Raw genomic sequence first — 13,156 nt, 5'->3', positions numbered from 1 at the left:
GTGTGTGTGTGTTGAGTTGTTTCCATGATCTACTAACTCATTTTCCCTGATTTAATTTGCCATCAAGCACCAGTGGTAAACATACCTTTCTAAAAGTATACTTCTGGTTCTACCATTATTAGAAGCTTTATTTCTGAGTCTATTCAATTTTCTATGTTGATGTATATATCTACATGATGAAGTTTATGATTGAGTGTGTATATAGCTATCATTGAAGGTTTTAGCTTGGTTTTTCTTTTGAGTATTATGATGGGTAAGCTGTTATTGATCCATTATGAACATAATTATAGTAGCTTTGTAGTAGTACAAAGAGGTATTCAGGTGGAATTGATGCAGTGCTGATTAATATGCTGGGTGGGTAGATGTAGTCAGATTTTTTTGTCCCTCCAGCCACTCCCCAAATAACCACACAGAGACTTAATATTAATTATAAATGCTCAGCCAATAGCTTAGGCTCTTACAACTTAAATTCACCCATTTCTGTTAATCTGTGTATTGTCCCAAGGCTCCTTTACCTCATTTATGAACTTCCCATGTTGCTTCTTCCGTGTCTGGCTTGAGACTCCTCTGACTTTGCCCTTCTTCTTCCCAGCATTCTCTATTCTCCCAAAATCCTACCTAGCTATCAGCCAATCAGATTTTTTATTAACAATGGGAGCAACACATTGTTACAGCATCCAAAAGGATTATTACTCGACAGGCAGGCAGATGAAGAGAGTTGCAGATGTGTGAGATCCTTTTTTTTTTTTTTTTTTTAGATTTTCCTTATTTTTATTATTTTCAATTATGTATATGTGTGTTTGTATGTGTATGTGCACATGATTGCAGGTGCCTACAGAGGCATGTATCCACCTAGACCAGAAGTTACAGGCAATTGGGTATGAGCTTCCAGATGTGAGTGTTTGGGACCAAACTAGGATCCTCTGCAAGAAAAATATGTACTCTCAACATCTGAGCCATCTTTGCAGTCTGTGAATTCTCTCAGCTGCTTTTAGCCTGATTAGTGCACCACTGTGCTTCTCTTCTATACTGTTGTCATTGTGAGTTTTTGAGATACTTTTATAATCTTATTTCTTTGTTTTGTCATGGTTTGGTGACATGAAAGTGTAAGGAGAAGGAAGCATTTCTTGGTTGTAACTTATAGAAAGAATCAACTTGTTTGTTTGTTTTTGTTTTTTCAAGACAAACCTTGTCTGTGTAGCTCTGGCTGTCCTGTAACTTGCTCTGTAGATCACTGGCCTCAACTCAGAGATCACCTGCTTCTGCCTCCCCAGTGCTGGGAATAAAAGCATGTGCCTTCACCACCTAGCTTAGAGAAGACTTTTAACAGTGACTCATACCTGGGTTAGTGAATAGGTAAAATTAATGAGGTAGATATTTTGAGACAGGATCTTATTATGTATCCTAGGCTGACCTTTAGCTTGAGCCCCTTCTAACCCCCTCTTGAGTATTGGATTATAGGTGTAAAATGCCACATTTAGCTCAAGGTAAATATTTTTTATTTAATCTTTTAAAAATTTATTAGCCATGAAAATGTCTTTTAAATGAAAATCTTAAATGTCTTCTCAGTTGAGACATCTAAAATTTTCACTTGTCAAATGTGGACAGGTGCTATGTAATCCCTTCCAAAATCATATGAACTGGCTCTTTGGCCTGGATTGTGCCTAGCAACCACTTAGTCCCACACTTTTGGGGATGTTTTTATAATTATGTGTATATATGTGTGTCTGTGCTGTATGTGCACATGTGAATGCAGGTACATGGGGAGTCCAGAAGGGGGTTTAAGATTCTTTGAGTGGAGTTCAGGCTGTTGTGAGCTATCCCATGTGGATGCTGGGAACTAAATTCAGGTCCCTGGAAGACTAGTACTTGCTTTTAACCTACACGCCAGCTCTCGAGCCTCATATTATTATTGTTTTGTGACATGGCCTTATGTAGCCATGACTGGCCTGAACTTGCTACATAGACCAGGGTGGCTTCAGACTCAGAGATCCACCCACCTCTGCCTCCTAAGTGCTGATACTAAAAATGTGTGAACAACTTGAATGCAGGTATGTATGCTGTAAATATTGAAAAATCCTGTTTATATATGTGTTAAACTGAGTTTCAGACTTTTTTTTTCTGCTGACATTCTTTTAAATATCTTACCTCAAGTTCTTGTTCTCTCACAGTTCTTTCTTCTGTCTGTCTGTCGGTCTCTGTCAAGAGAGAAAATCCAAAAGGTTTTTGTTGTTGTTGTTTTTTTTTTTTTTTTTTTTTTCTTTCAAATCATTCAGGCCTTGGAGGCAGAAGCAAAGCTTCAAATGGAAACAAGATGTTGTATGAACTCCACTGCTTTTTATTACAATGGACAGCACAATTTCTGATATATTGACATCATTTCAGTTGTATCTGCTAGGTTAGAGTTGGCAAATAAGCAGAACATTTTGGAGAACAAACATGTCCTGGAGCTCAGATAGACTATAATCAAGCGAGCTGAATTATTGACTTCTTTGTTCAAGTTACTCCTGTTGTGTGTGGGAAAGTCAAACCCCATTGAAATATACCTGTTGTTTCATAAATGACAGATACTTGTATGGGTTTGGAAAATTTTATCACTAAAAGTACTTAGCCTTTTGGGAGATTTAGAAGGGTTCTCAGATTCCTTTAAGTAGCTGGGCTTTGGTTGTGCACACCTTTAATCCCAGCACTTAGGAGGCTGGAGGTCCTTGACATAGATAGATGATCCATCCATTCAACTTTTTTTTTTTTTTAATTTTTTAGACAGGGTTTCTCTGTCTAAATGAATGGGTAGCTTTGGAGGTTGTCCTGGAACTCTCTCTGTAGACCAGGCTGGCCTCGAACTCACAGAGATCCTCCTGCCTCTGCTGGGATTAAAGGTGTATGCCACCAACGACCTGCCCCCATTCAACTCCTTGGATTTGAAGTTTCTTGATCTTTTCCTTTACTTCAGTGCAGCTACCCATTCAAATTCTTTTTTTTTTTTTTTAAATAACTTATTTAACTTCATTTTATGTGCATTGGTGTGAAGGTGCTAGATTCCCTGGAATCTGGGTTACAGACAGTTTCGAGCTGCCATGTGTTTGCTGGGAATTGAAGTCTGGTGCTCTGGAAGAACAGCCAGTGTTCTTAACTGCTGAGCCATCTCTCCAACCCCCATGCAAATTCTTACATCCTAGAACTTGTGATTACCATCATTTCTCAACACTTAGTTTAAAGAATTTGTTGTCTGAAACCTTCCTATCGCTGACAACTTAACTCTGTTGTTCCAAATTCATCAATTATTAGAATGTCAGAATGTATTTAGCGTTATCCTTTACCAACTTTCACTTACTCCCTTTCCCCTATATTGTTGTATCCTTGCCAATGCCTTGTGCCGATTTCTGTTTAACCTGGTAGGTGGGTCCAAATCCATCTTTTTCCGTATTTTATAGTCATGTCTCTTAATTTCTGGAAAGGGGCAGGAAGGAACATAGGAATACTCTCTTGTCTACTCATGAATAATTGTTTTGTTTCTTTCTTTAGGCTAACTTTCTTGTCTCCATATACATTGGTTACATCCTTAAGGCTCACAAATTTATTTTCTTCTTTTCAACTTAATTGCTAAATCAAATTTAGCATCTCTTGAACTTTATATTCATGAGAGAAACACATTGGCCTAGCATAGGGGAAAATATTTATTCCTGGTGTTATACTTTAAACCAGAGGCAAAAGCTACTATATAGTATGCATTGCGATAGGGCTAATCCTCCCCTAGTAGGAATGAGTGTGGCCTTATTTCTTTGGAGAGGTTGTCATTAGGTAGGCAGACGCACCTCAAAAGTAAAAACTATTTAGCTGATCTATTATTATTATTATTATTATTATTATTATTATTATTATTATTATACACAAGGTTTCTCTGTGTAGTCCTGGCTGTCCTGGAACTTGTACTGTATACCAACCAGGCTGGCCTTAAACTTACAGAGATCTCCCCGCCTCTGCCTCCTAAGTGCTGGGATTAAAGGTGTGTACCACTGCCCTGCTAGCTAATCAATCTTTAAGGATGACAGAAAGCCTTAGTTTGGAATCTGTGGTTTAGCTTCAAGAAGTTTGAATATGAGCGTATGTGTGCATATCTTTGCTTTTTAGTAAGTCCATACTTTTATACATGTCTTTATATGGAGCTATGACCTAGATAAAGGACATTGCTGTGGTGATTTTTTTTGTAATCATAGTATATAATTCCATATGTTCAATCTGTTTGTAAAGATTTATTTTATGTTTTATTGTATGGATTTAGGTGGGTCTGTGCATGTGATCAGGTACCTTTGGAGGCAGAAGTGCTTCAGATCCTCTGGAACTGGAGTTAAAGGTGGTTGTGAGCCAACTGATACGGTGCTGGGATTCAAACTTGGGTCCACTGCAAGAGCAGTAAATTCTCTCAAGCTCTGGATTTTTCCATCCTGGATTTAAAAGTCTTAAAAGTGAAACATTAAGAAATAGTTGTAGGTTTTGTTGTTACAGCTTAGATTCTAGATTATTTAAGAGGTGATGAGCTGGGTGTAGTTACACACACCTTTAATTTTAGCACTCAGGAGGCAGAGGCAAGCAGATCTCTGAGTTGGAGGCAGCCTGGTCTATAAGAGAGTGCCAGGATAGCAAGACAGCCAGGGCTATACAGGAAAGACAGAAAAAAATGAAAGAAAGAAAGAAAGAAAGAAAGAAAGAAAGAAAGAAAGAAAGAAAGAAAGAAAGAAAGAAAGAGAAAAAGAAGAGGTGATGAAAATGCAACTTAAATGAAAAGAAAGTTCTTTTCAAGCTTGGTGTTGATAAGAACATGTTTTAAACTAGTTTTCTCTGTATATTTTAGATCAACAGAGGAGAATATTTTTGCCACCCCCACCTGGAATTAGAAAATGTGTCATATCCACCAATATTTCTGCAACATCTTTGACAATAGATGGAATCAGGTACAATTTTTTTGTTTATTTTATTTTTATTTATTTATTTATTTATTTTGGTTTTTCGAGACAGAGTTTCTCTATATTGCTTTGGAGCCTGTCTTGGAACTCACTCTGTAGACCAGGCTGGCCTCGAACTCACAGAGATCTGACTGCCTCTGCCTTCTAAGTGCTGGGATTAAAGGCGTGCACCACCAACTCCCGGTGGTGCAATTTTTTTTAAACTTATTTATTTGTGCATAAGGACAACTTGAGTGAGTTGGTTCTTGTCTTTTACCATGTAGGTGGCCAGATTTTTCATACAAGTGCCCTTACACACTGAGCTGTCTTACTGGCCCAGGTTTAACAACTTCTGAAAGTTCTCTAACAATAAAGGAAATCATTTAGTTAACTGTAAATCACAGTTTGCCATCTGTGTTTCTTTACTAACTCCCTTCTCACGTATCTTTTTAGTGTTTCTCTTTTCTTAAATTTTATTTGAATGTGCATACATACAGAGGCCCGAGGGCATTGGTGTCCTCCTGTACCCTTATTCCTTTTGAAGGGAAGTTTTTTTCACATCCTAGAGGTCCTGTTTTTCATCTAGGCTGGCAGCCAGCAAGCCCCCATTAATTCTCTGTCTTTGCCTGCTCTGCTAGGGTTACATGCATGCTGGGACCATGCCTGGCATGTTACATGGATGCTAGAATCAGAATGCTAGTTCCCATGCTTGTACAGCAAGTGCTCTTAACTGCTGCTGAGCATCTCTCCAGTCACAGTACCACTGTGTAGACCTGGCTGGCCTGGAACTCACTGTTCTTGTTTTTTGAGACGGGGTTTCTCTGTGTGGAACTCAGTAGACCAGGCTGGTCTCACACTCAAGAGATCCTCCTGCCTCTCCTTCCCAGGTGCTGTGGTTAAAGGCGTGCAACACCACGCCTAGCTCACCTACAATATTATAAAATTACTGATTGCTTTGAGTGGGAAATGGAGTAGGAAATATACTCTGAATTATGTCATCTTTTTAATTATTTGGTAACTTGAAGCTTTTTCTTCCTAAATACAAGATTATTTATAGTGTTTCATAGGTTTCAGATAGATGTTTTTCTAGCTGTTGTTATTAATGTACATTTCCATGGTTTGGTATGCCTTTCTGTCTCCAGCCCAATTTGGTAATTTTGTTCATGTAATGTTTATGTGGAGGGAGCATTTCTTTTCTTTTCTTTTCTTTTCTTTTTTGTTTTTTTTTTTTTTTGCATTTTAGGATATATTTGAGTTCACAGTTGATCCTAGTTAGTTTTTTGTTTGTTTTTTCATTTTAGAATATATTTGAGTCCACAACTCATCCTAGTTTTTTTTTTTAGATATTTATTTTTGCTTTCCAGTTCTAGTTCCCCCTCCCTCCTCACCTTCCCCTCCCCCACTTCCCACCCACTCCACCTCCCATCTGCTCCTTGGAGAGGGTAAGGCCTCCCCTAGGAAGCCTACTAAGTCTGTCCCATCATCTTATTGAGGCAAGACCAAGTCCCATGTCCCATCCTGTCCGTCCTGTCCCCCCTCCCCATCACCCCCTCTCCACCCTATGAGCACAGTATCTCGGTATCTCTCCATGTAGAATGGGCTCCAGAAAGTCACTTTGTGCATTAGAGTTAGATCTTGGACCCACTGCCAGTAACCTCATGTTATCGCCTTAGCCACATCATTGTCACCTGTATTCACCAAGTCTAGTTTGGTCTTACGCAGTTCCCCAGTTGTCAGACCAGAGTCAGTCATCTCTTACTACTAGCTCAGGTCAACTGATTCTGTGGGTTTCCCCATCATGGTCTTGACTCCATTGTTCAGATTACCGCTCCTCCCTCACCTTGTACTCCAGGTAATGTCTGTCTTTAAGGTTGAGGTGTGTTTCTTGTATGCAGTAGAAGGATGGATTCTGTTTTCGTATCCAGTCTATTAGCCTGTGTCTTTTTATAGGTGAGTTGAGATCCATTTATACTAATGGATATTAATGACCAGTGACTGCTAGTTTCTGTTATTTTTGTTGTTGGTGATGGCATTGTGTGTTCAGTTCCTTCTTTGGAATTTGCTACTGTAAGCTCATCTATTGCCCGTGTTCTTCTGAATGTAGCTGACTTCCTTGTGTTGGAGTTTTCCTTCTAGTACTTTTGTTTGTTTGTTTGTTTGTTTTTTTAAATATTTATTTATTATGTATACAACATTCTGTTTCCACTAGAAGAGGGCACCAGATTTCATAATGGATGGTTGTGAGCCACCATGTGGTTGCTGGGAATTGAACTCAGGACCTATGGAAGAGCAGTCAGTGCTCTTAACCTCTGAGCCATCTCTCCAGCCCCTGTTTTTTGTTTTTTGTGACAGGATTTCTCTGTCTATCCTGGCACTCGCTCTGTAGACCAGGCTGGTCTCGAACTCACAGAGATCTGCCTGCCTCTGCCTCCTGCATGCTGGAATTAAAGGTGTGTGTCACCAATGCTGGCTTTCTAGTACTTTCTGTAGGACTGGGTTTGTGGATAGGTATTGTTTAAATCTGGTTTTATCATAGATTATCTTGTTTTCTTCATCTATGGTTATTGAAAGCTTTGCTGGGTATAGTAGTCTAGGCTGGCATCCATGGTCCCTTATTGTTTGCATAACATCTCTCCAGGACCTTCTGGCTTTTATTGTTTCCATTGAGAAGTCAGATGTAATTCTGATAGGTCTGCCTTTATATGTTACCTGGTCTTTCTCCTTTCCTTTTTTCTGTAGGTTTATTGTTTTGATTATTATGTGGTGAAAGGACTTTTTTTTCTGGCCTCTACAGGCCTTAGTACATATGTGGTACACACACACACACACACACACACACACACACACACACACACACACACACACACACACACACACACACACACGTACGTGTACGAGTGCCTGAACACATGTAGAAAGATTCAGAGAGAGATTTAAAAAGAGTCCTTGGCTGTGCTTGCTGGGGACCTGTTTCTGATTCCCAGCATCCACATGGCTACTCAAAACTGTATGTGCCTCCAGTTCCAGGGGTTCTGATGCCGTCTTCTGACTTTTGTGGACAGTACATTCATATGGTTCACATGTGTATGTATAGGCAAAACATCTATATGCATTTTAAAAAACTTTTAAAATGATGGTTTCTTGTCAGGTGGTGGTGCATGCCTTTAATCCTAGCACTCTGGAGGCAGAGGTAGGCGAATCTCTGTGAGCTTGAGACCAGCCTGGTCTACATGAGCTAGTTCCAGGACAGCCTCCAAAGCCACAGAGAAACCCTGTCTCGAAAAAACAAAAACAAAACAAAACAAAAAATAAAAACAAAACCAAAAAATGATGGTTTCTTATCCAGATGTGTTGGACTGTAGTGTATCTATAATTCTAGCACTCAGGAAACAGAGGCTAGAAGATCTTGAGTTTGAGGCCAGCTTGAGCTACTACAGAGTCAGCCTTGGCCATATAGTAAGACCTTATATCAAAAATAAAGTACAAATAGACACTTAAAATTTAAAAGAAAAAAATAGTGATTTTTTTCTAAAGGGTTAGAACAGTAGAGTACATTGACTTCTGTAATCCTATATTTGCTGTACAGGCAAAGGACTAGCAGTTTTCAGAATATTGTTTAGTAAAATAATAGAATTGGTGCTATTCCTAACTTAACTCTTTTTTTTTCTTTTCTTTTTATTTATTTATTTGTTTTTTTTTTTCAAGACAGGATTTCTCTGTGTAACAGTCCTGGCTGCCCTGGAACTCACTTTGCAGACTAGAGTGGCCTCAACTCACTGAGGTCTGCCTGCCTCTGCCTCTGGAGTGCTGGGATTAAAGGTGTGCACCACCACCATATGGCCCTAACATAATTCTTTACTTGACTTTTTCTACTGTGGCTTAAAATGAGTTGCTAAAGAATTAGATTTTGAATTTGTTACAACAATTCAGAGCTGAGTGTGAACCCTGTTTTACTGACTTTAAAAATGGAAAGAAATTTTAAAATTTAGTGCATTTACAGTTTTGTTTAAGTACTACTTTTATCATTTTTATGTGTATGGGTGGTTTGCCTATATTCATGTCTGAGCATCAGATGCATGCAGTGACCACGGAGGCCAGAAGGCTGTCAGATCCTCTTGGACTAGAGTTACAAGTGGTTGTGAGCCACCATGTGAATGCTGGGATTCAAACCCCGATTCTCTATAAAAGAAGCAGTGCTCTTAACTACTGAGCCATTTCTAAAGTCCCAGTCTGTTAGGTTGTAATGAACAATTTGATGGATTTTTAATTTCTTGGTCTTTGCTATTACTTCTTGTATGAATACTCATCTATGAATGTTTGTGTATTGGATCACTTTGTCATCAATTATGTATGATGATTGCATTTCTTGACTTTCAACTTCTTTTTTTCTTTCCTTTTTTAACATTTATTTGTGTGTGTGTGTGAGTGTATAGGTGTGGAGGTCAGAAGACCACTTGTGTCAACTTGTATGAGTTGATTCTTGCCTTGTACTATCCTAGTTCCAAAGATTAAAACTCAGGTCATCAGACTTGTTGGCATATACCTTTATTCTCCAAACCATCTCACCAAGCTGATTTCCGAGATTTATATTTAATACAAATAATGTAGTAAATGAGGTAGAAAAAGAGAATCTGAAGTGGTTAAAATGAACAACTTTTGGGGCTGGAGAGATAACCCAGTGGTTAAAATCCCTGGCTGCACTACCAGAGGGCCTGGGTTTTATTCCCAGCACCTACTTGGTGGCTCCCAACTGTCTGTAAGTCCATTTCTAGGAGATGTACTGGTGGCCCTCTTCTTGCCTTTGTGGCAACAGACATGGATGTGGTGTACAGTAATACATGTGGGAAGACACCCTTGCACATAAAATCAAAGTAAACATTCACACATCTCCCCTTATTTTGTGGATATTTAACTTGCTTTCATTCTCTTAGATATGTAGTGGACGGAGGCTTTGTGAAGCAGTTAAATCACAACCCCAGATTAGGATTGGACATTCTGGAGGTGGTTCCTATTTCAAAGTAAGTCTCTTTATCAAGCTTTGAAATTCAGAGAACAGTTAACTGATTAGAGTATTTCTGCTTGGTTTGAATATGAGAAGTAAACTACTTGGCAAACCCACAAAACATTTTGGGGACTGTTTTCTTTTCTTCTGTAGAAGTGAAGCATTACAGCGAAGTGGCCGAGCCGGCAGGACTGCCTCAGGAAAATGCTTTCGGATTTATAGTAAAGATTTTTGGAACCAGTGTATGCCTGATCATGTGATCCCGGAGATTAAGAGAACTAGTTTGACATCTGTAGTTCTGACATTAAAGTGCCTTGCCATACATGATGTCATAAGGTAGGTGAGGAATCTCAGAAGATGTGGCTAGAGTGGAAGAAACCAGGTTATTTCTCAGAAGTCATTTTGTACTTTTTGACTAATGTGTCCTTAGGAATTGAGACTAACCTACTTCCAGGGTTGATTCTCTTTGGTTCCTTTTAAACTAAACAAAAAAATGTTAATTTATCAAAAATAAAATTCTGCATTTTAGCCATTTGAAAGTATACAATTCAAATAGTTGTTACTAAAGTCATAATGTTGTATGACCATTACCACTGTCAAATTTCAGAACATTTTCATCATCCTCAAACTGCTATAATTTTTTTAAATTATGTGCGCTTAGGACAAACTGCTATAATTTAAGATTGAGGAATCCAGAAGTAAACAGTGTTAAACTATTATTTGCCTTCAATTTTTTTGAAAGTTTTATTTCAAAGCTTGCATTGCTTTACTGAATATCTTAGTTAGAGTTTCTGTGGCTGTGAAGAGACAACGTGACCATGACAACTCTTATAAAGGAAAACATTTAATTGTGGTGGCCCATTTAGAGTTCAGAGATTCAGTCCATTATCATCATGGCAGGGAGCATGGTGACATGCAGGCAGACATAGTGCTGGAGAAGTAGCTGAGAGTCCTACATCTTGCAGACAACAGGAAATGGTCAACTGTGACACTAGGAGAACTCAAAGCCTACCCCCACAGTGACACACTTCCTCCAACAAGGCCGCAACTACTCCAAAAAAGCCACACCTCTTAATAGTACTACTTCCTATGTGCTTATGGGGGCTAATTACATTCAAACTACCACATTTAGATTTGATCTTTTGCTCATATTTAAACCTTGGCTTAATCGAGGCTTTCATGCTGATGTTTATTTGATTACCTTTAGTGACCACTGGTTTTTTTATTATTATTATTTATTTGTTTGTTTTGCTTTTTTGAGACAGAGTCTCACTATATAGCTTGGGCTGTCCTCGAACTTCCTATGTAGAACAAGCTGGCCTTGAACTCACAGAAATCTGCCTGCCTCTGCCTCCCAAGTGCTGGGATTAGAAGGCATGCACCACAAAGCCTGGTTGACCACTGTTAATTTTTAATGTAAGGCATATGACTGTAATTTTGACTAGAAAGTGTTTTATGGAGCCAGATGTAATGGTGTACATATTTTCCTGTGTTTGTTTGAGTCAGAGTCTCACTGTATATTTCTGCCTGGCCTGAAACTCACTATGTAGACTAGACTGGCCTTAGCAAACCTCTTGCTCTTGTCTCTTGTGTGCTATGATTACAGACAAGTGCTACCAAGCCTGACTCTTAGAAAGCCAATTTAGATGGTTTCAAATAAGACTGCAGATTTTTTTCTTTTCTTGAGACAGGGTCTCATTATGTATCCCTGGCTGGCCTGGAACATGCTATAATGATCAAGCTGGTCTTGATCTCATAGTGATCCACCTGACTGTGACTTCCAACCACTGATATTATAGTTATGCACCACCATATCTGGCTCAAGACAAGAAGTTTTCTAGTTAAGTATGTAGAGGAAAACATAAAATTTAACTGAATTAATAAATTATGCCATTGAGAAAGAAATAACAAGCCATTGAAAGAACTTAATAACAAACAGAAATTTTTCAGGTAAATCCAGATTTAAAAACTGTGTCTTGAGCCAGGCGTTGGTGGCTCACACCTTTAATCCCAGCACTCGGGAGGCAGAGGCAGGCGGATCTCTGTGAGTTCGAGGCCAGCCTGGTCTCCAGAGCGAGTGCCAGGATAGGATCCAAAGCTACATAGAGAAGCCCTGTCTCGAAAAACAAAGAAAAAAAGACAAAGAAAAACAACAACAACAAAAAAAAACTGTGTCTTGATATATTCTCATTTAGGAAAAGGAGACTCTAAAAGCAACTACCTAGTAAGCTTGGCATTAATTTCTAGCATATTCTCAATGAATTACAGAGTACAAATAACCAAGAATGAATACATGTTAGAAAAAAATATAAATGAATAGAGATTAATTCATTTAAAATAATTTAGTACTGTTTACATTGTTACTATTCTTTTGCTTTTTTCTTTAAATTTTTATATTATGTATAAGTATGTTTTGCCTGCATACATGTCTGTGCATCACTTGTATGCTTGTTGTTCATGGATGTCAGGAAATGTTGTTAGATCCTGTGGAACTGGAGTTACAGATGGTTGTGCCACCAAGTGTGTTCTGGGAACTAAACCTGGGCCCTCTACAAGAGCAGCAAGGGCTCTTAATGCCTGATTCATCTCTCCAGATCCCATTGCTGTTTTGTGAGAAGGGGTCTCATGCCTTCCAGGCTGACTTTAAACTTGCTATATAGCTGAGACTGGCCTTGAGTGCATGATCCTTTTGCCTCAGCCTCTCAAGTGGTAGGACTGCCAGCACTAGAAGAGCTGAGGTAGAAAGACTGCTGGGAAGACAAAGGTAGTGTAGGATACACAACAAAATCCTGACTTGAATAAGAACAAAAAGGAAAGAAACTAAAGAAAATGAAGAAAGAAACCAGGTGTAAGCCTGGTGTGGTAGCACTTTATCCTCTGAGCCATTTTTCTTGTAATTAAAATACGGGGTCAGGAGACTAGGCATGGTTGCACTTGCCTTTAATTTCACCTCTTTGGAGGCAGAAGCTGGTAGGTCTCATTGAAATTCAGGCCAGCCCTGAGTTACTATTAGATAACTTGAAATTTCAGGTATGAATGAGTTACTTTTCTCTTTTATTTAGATTGTGTGTATGTACATGCACATAGGTGTGCATGTGGAGGTCAGAAGACAACTTGCAGGAGGAGTCAGTTCTCTTCCACCATGGAATCTTGGAGATAGAACTCAAATCGTCAGGCTTGATAGCCAGCACCCTTACTGCTTGATCCATCT

At 38.9% G+C, this 13,156-nt stretch overlaps 1 protein-coding gene across 1 annotated transcript in view; it reads left to right on the top strand.

Moving 5' to 3' along the window:
- Dhx40 (DEAH-box helicase 40) overlaps window positions 1-13,156 on the top strand; it is a 43,231-nt gene that overhangs the window by 10,294 nt on the left and 19,781 nt on the right. Inside the window, exons 8-10 of the mRNA XM_027426350.2 lie at window positions 4,853-4,952; window positions 9,875-9,961; window positions 10,099-10,281. Of these exons, the coding sequence (XP_027282151.1) occupies window positions 4,853-4,952; window positions 9,875-9,961; window positions 10,099-10,281 (370 nt within the window). The remainder of the gene's footprint in view (window positions 1-4,852; window positions 4,953-9,874; window positions 9,962-10,098; window positions 10,282-13,156) is intronic.

The sequence above is a fragment of the Cricetulus griseus genome, chromosome 7 (genome assembly GCF_003668045.3).
Source record: "Cricetulus griseus strain 17A/GY chromosome 7, alternate assembly CriGri-PICRH-1.0, whole genome shotgun sequence".
In the NCBI taxonomy this organism is placed as follows: domain Eukaryota; kingdom Metazoa; phylum Chordata; class Mammalia; order Rodentia; family Cricetidae; genus Cricetulus; species Cricetulus griseus.
The sequence above is the reverse complement of the archived record's forward strand: the minus strand, read 5'-3'. Positions and strand labels throughout refer to the sequence as shown.